General features: G+C 43.2%; 1 protein-coding gene across 1 annotated transcript; it reads left to right on the top strand.

Moving 5' to 3' along the window:
- The first annotated feature begins 1,401 nt into the window (after positions 1 to 1,401).
- Positions 1,402 to 3,629, top strand: LOC103722582 (alpha-amylase isozyme 3D-like). The gene is made up of 4 exons (XM_039121048.1): positions 1,402 to 1,696; positions 1,778 to 1,916; positions 2,135 to 2,940; positions 3,164 to 3,629. Exons 1-4 carry the CDS (start codon positions 1,604 to 1,606, stop codon positions 3,416 to 3,418), a joined length of 1,293 nt encoding a protein of 430 aa, XP_038976976.1. The 5' UTR covers positions 1,402 to 1,603; the 3' UTR covers positions 3,419 to 3,629.
- Positions 3,630 to 5,348: the final 1,719 nt, after the last annotated feature.

The raw sequence follows: 5,348 nt of genomic DNA, 5'->3' as shown, positions 1-5,348 counted from the left end.
TGTTTTTAATTGGACCTGTCATGGAAATTGGAAAGTGACATGGACCCACAAATGATTGTCCAAAATTTCTGTTCTAGCAGTGAATCGGCCAGCTGGATTGATGAAGCTAGGTCATTGAAATTTTCCTGTGGAGAATTGGAAAGCACAAATCCACACGTCTCTGCATGTCTCTTTATATCCTGGTCAATTTGATCTGGAGGCCGTAAAATTATGGGGAAACTAATGACCGGTCCATTTGGTGGTATTTGTTTATATCCTGGTCCACCTTGGAGTTGGAAAACAACTCGAAACGCATTTGTCAAAGTCTTGGGAGCGGTTGCCGACATGCTCAGTTTTGAGTAGACGAGGTATGATCCTGTCCCCCTTATGTCCGGAGTGCGGGGTGGCTGAGTCAGTGGATCATGTACTCTTCCACTGCACGAGGGCGAGAGGCGTCTGGAGTTTGACTGAGATCCAGGGGGACGCCTGGAGTGGGAGGGTTATTTTCCTGGAGGTAGTTCGGCATTGGGCTGGTGATCCCCATATGAGGAGATCAGCCATTAGGGCGTCTTGTACAACATATCAGATATGGCTGGCCAGGAACGCCCGGGTGTTTGGGGAGCGGCGGCTTTCCCAGCGTTTTGTGATGGAGCGGGCCTGTGCCCAAGCTGATGAGATGATCCATGTAGAGTCTGCTTACAGACCTTTGATAGCTCGGGACACCTGGGGCTCCTACATTGCTTCGGCAGCTCCGCATAGGGTATTTTTTACCTGGGAGCCCCCACCCCCGAGTTTCCTCAAGGTCAATTTTGATGGCTCTGTCTTGGACGGTGGTAGGAGGGGAGGGGCCGGATTTACTGTCAGGGGGCCGGGCGCTGATGCGTTGGCAGCAGGGGGCTGTCAGATTTTTGATACTTCAGTTCCAGGGGCAGAGCTGTGCGCGGCCTGGATGGGTCTGTCCTACGCGCGGCGGGTGCTCCACGCGAGCTCGATCCTGCTCGAGGGTGACTCTGCTACAGTGGTCAGTTGGATCCGTAGGGGCCCGAGTAGTCATGGTGGTGACCATCCCTTACTTCGTGACATCTGGATGTTGGCGAGGGAGGGAGTGATATTACAGGCTAGGCATGTGTATCGGGAGGCTAATGGGGCGGCCGACTGGGTCGCATCGTATGTAGCATGCCACTCGGGTGGTACCCTTTGGGTTGGGGAGAGAGATATGCCCAACGCTTTTCGGGATATTTTGTATTCTGACTCTATAGGGTGTATTCATACCCGCTATGTATGAATCGCCCGCTTTAGCAAAAAAAAAAAAAAAGTCCAGATTTTGATGGTCCACTGCTCATAAGTGCTCGAGGCCACAAAACCGCTCCCGTCTAACTCCACATGGATCGTAGAGAAGCCCAAAAAGAAAGACCACCAAATGACGCCCTTCGGCGTCAGGCGCCACCATCACTGACTCCCTGCATCCATCCTCCTATCCGTTGTCAATCTTTGGAAGTCATTGCTCTCCTTGAGTTCACATTTGAATTCGCTGCAATACCAGTCAACAACTCCAACTACAGTGGTTCTATATATGGAGGGACTCCATCTCCTTTCTACTCAAATCGAATAGAAGGAAAGAGATATGGGTAGGCCTCTGATTCCGCTCTCCCTTGCAGTACTTGTGCTGGTGCTCTCTCTTGCACCCAGCTTGGCTCTTGCTCCAATCCTCTTTCAGGTAATGATTCACATGTGTTCATCTTCTGATCTCATCAGATGGAGATATATATTGCAACTCTTAACCCAGGAAGGATTGCAGGGTTTTAATTGGGAGTCATGGAAGCAAGAAAGGGGCTGGTATAACTTTCTCATGGGCCAAGTGTCTGATATAGCCAATGCTGGGGTTACACACGTGTGGCTCCCTCCATCGTCGGAGTCCTACACTGATGGACCGCAAGGTTGGTCGTTTCTTTTATGCAAGAAATGTCACACAAAGAGCTTGTTTTCCATAGATGAAGTAATCTTGTGCTGTTTTTCTTTAACATGATTGCTCGACTTCATGATTTTAGCTCACAACAAGTTCAAAGTGACAAACAAAATAGAATCAACCCACTCAGGCGATAATTCACAGAAGTCATAGCCGCGTAAAATGATATTGCTAATTTGTAAAATTCAGGTTACTTGCCAGCGAGGCTGTATGATCTAGATGAATCGAAATATGGAAACAAGGAAGAACTGAAGTCACTGATCAGTGCATTTCATGGCAAAGGAATCAAATGCATCGCCGACATCGTCATCAATCATCGATGGGCAGACTATAAAGATTCAAGAGGCATAAATTGTATCTTCGAAGGCGGGACGCCGGACAGCAGACTTGACTGGGGGCCGCACATGATTTGCAGCGACGACACCGAGTTCTCCGATGGCACCGGCCACCGGGATACCGGCCGCTCGTGGGGAGGGGCTCCTGACATCGACCACCTCAACCCAACAGTCCAACGAGAGCTCTCAGACTGGATGAATTGGCTCAAGAGCGACGTCGGTTTCGATGGATGGCGTCTTGATTTTGTTCTAGGATACTCGGCGGACGTTGCCAAGATATATGTAGATCAAACAACACCAAGTATTGTGGTTGCTGAGTACTGGAATCCGCTAGTTAATGGGACCGACGGCAAGCCAGCCTATGATCAAGATGTCCGCCGTCAAGAGCTGGTTGATTGGATTCAAACAGTTGGCGGACCAGCAACAGCTTTCGACTTTCCCACCAAGCTCATACTGAATTTGGCAGTGCAAGGGGAGCTTGATAGAATGCGTGATTCCAACGGGAAGGCGTCCGGTTTGATTGGGTGGTTGCCGGAGAAGGCGGTGACATTCATCGACAATCATGATACTGGTTCGACTCAGAGTTTGGCGCCTTTTCCTACTCCAATGATCATGCAAGGCTACGTTTACATTCTCACACACCCAGGGATCCCCTGCATTGTAAGTTTTGGCTACTTCTTTCAGTCCATACTAGCTCACAGTTTGATCCCTTGATGTGTTATGAAGATAGAAATCTCAAATTTTGAATTAGAAAGACATAGTTTTGATGTTGTTTAATTGAATTTAAGGAAACATGAGCAAACTATGATTTTTTCGATGTTCTCGCAAAAGAATGCAGTTATGCATCTCTTTTAACAGGGGTATGGATTGCTCTGTTTTGTAGTTCTATGATCACTTGCTTACGATGGGGATGAAGGAGTCGATCACTCAGGTGGCAGCAATCCGGACTCGGAATGGGATTCATCCAGGTAGCACTCTGCGCATCATGGTTGCCGAGAAGGATCTCTATATTGCTGCAATTGATGAGAAGATTATTGCAAAGATAGGACAAAGGGATGGTTTCGACGGTAGCATCATTCCTTCAAACTTCAACCTCACTTTATCTGGTGAACACTATGCTATATGGGAGAAGATGTGATTATGGTTAACAAAAGCCGGTGAATGGGTAGTGAAAAGTAAAAGGGAATAAAGGCCAAGAATTACTTATATACTAATCGGGGACTATGATATTTGCGAATAATTTCGCTGGTGATCCTCATTCATCCTATACATTTGCTCAACCAGTTTATGGCTTTGTACTTGAATAAAAGATGAGCAACTTAATAAAATTTATATTTCTTGGTGAAATATTTGAGTTGATTGCAATTTAGAAATCGCTTTACTCAGGTTTTTCGTCAAGTTTTTCAGGGAACTGACAAATAAAGCAAACCATAGACTTACCCCAAGGTAAATTGAAAGAAGATGAAGAAAATATAGTTCTGAAGAGTGAAATTCGGAAAAGCTTTGGCCGAATTGTCTTCTATGGATGCATTAGAAAATGAAAGCAAATTTCTCAAGAAAAAAAAGAAGAAAAGGTAACAGCAAATTGAACAAGAAGAAGATGCCGGTAGAGCATAATGGCCTACCGAGTGACAAGCTAAAGCAAGGCTTGGCGTCTGCGTATCAAAGTTTTCCCTCTCTTACCAATGTGGACCACTTTCTGCTCACGCTAAAGTGGCTAAAAAGCTTCTCTCTTTCACGTTGTCCCCCTTAATTTCTAAATCCACCTTAGACCATGCTCAATAACTCCTTGGGCATCCCACGGAAAAGAAGAAAACATACAACAGAAAAGCAGCAGCAAGGAAACAAAAGAAAAACAACAAAACTAAAATCACATGAAAGAGCCAAAAGCAGAACATGTCGTCAAGAACTTTAAAGGAAGAAAGCCTTGCGGCCACTTCTGCATGAGCTTTAGATTTCTTTGGAGATTGTCATGCCCCGAGCCTGGAGCGCGTCAGACTGTACAGGCATGCAAGACTTCGGATCATATCAAAGTAATGATAAATTCTTAAAATTTATTTAAGCATGAATTTAATCAATAGTTCTTACAATAGTTTCAAAATAACATGTGCTAACATAAATCAAATAATCTAACTAAAATACCAAGAACAGAAAAAAAAAAAGAAAATCTAGCACACTCTCCAATCCCGTGTGATCATGCTTCTGGATCTGAAAAATAGAGAAAATATGATAATGAGCTACACTAGCATAGTAAGCAATATAATACTCTAGAGTGGGATCAAAGCATGTCAGATATTTAATTAAAACACAAAATAATGCCTAAGAAATAAATCATCAATAAATATTTTTTTACAATTTATTATTATTTTTAAAAAAATTGATACTAGAATTCCAATATCAACAGTTATGGCATGTAACTCAATGGCATGAGTTGCACAAAGGGCCAAAAATCACTATTATTAACCATCGGTGGTAACGATGTCCAAATATTCTAATCACCGGTGGTGCTATGTTGAAACTGATTTCTCACAGATTATAAGTCGACAGGGCCAACGAATAATCTTCATTGACAAGGCCACATCATAGCTATGTTGAAAATATATACATACAAAATAGAAAACTTGCTCAGTCAAATTTTTTAGTTTTCATAACATATAACATAATTTAAAAATGATTATTAACATGCCCGATCCATTTTACTAAGTACAAATAACTATTAGAAATTAATCAACTAATTATTAATTTACCAAAAATTTAAAAAATACACTTTGAAGCATTAGGTTATTTACCTCTTCTCGCTTTAAATTTTACTTCAAACAAACATGCTAGATACACCTGCTTAATATCATTAAAATATTATTAATTTTAATATCATTTTAGCATTCAAAATTAAACACTACTATCTAATGCCCCGAAATCAGGTTGGTGGGGTGACAACGCCCAACTGCTCAAGTCAGTCCAAGCCAGGAGGATTCACTGAGTTTGCTTAGAGAGAGATACACGATCTAAGGCTAATTGATCTTTTGGGTCTGATCTACTTGGTTAGGTCCAATCAGAGGCTTAGCCTA

The sequence above is a fragment of the Phoenix dactylifera genome, unplaced genomic scaffold (assembly GCF_009389715.1).
Source record: "Phoenix dactylifera cultivar Barhee BC4 unplaced genomic scaffold, palm_55x_up_171113_PBpolish2nd_filt_p 000957F, whole genome shotgun sequence".
Taxonomy (NCBI): domain Eukaryota; kingdom Viridiplantae; phylum Streptophyta; class Magnoliopsida; order Arecales; family Arecaceae; genus Phoenix; species Phoenix dactylifera.
Note: the sequence above shows the minus strand (reverse complement) of the source record. Positions and strands in the feature narration are given on the sequence as shown.

Bases quoted from the DNA above. Each gene is read 5' to 3' on its own strand.
- LOC103722582 (XM_039121048.1), top strand. From the start codon at position 1,604: ATGGGTAGGCCTCTGATTCCGCTCTCCCTTGCAGTACTTGTGCTGGTG. The intron at 1,697-1,777 runs GTAATGATTCAC...GAAGGATTGCAG, and splicing joins TTGCTCCAATCCTCTTTCAG to GGTTTTAATTGGGAGTCATG. The intron at 2,941-3,163 runs GTAAGTTTTGGC...TCTGTTTTGTAG, and splicing joins ACCCAGGGATCCCCTGCATT to TTCTATGATCACTTGCTTAC.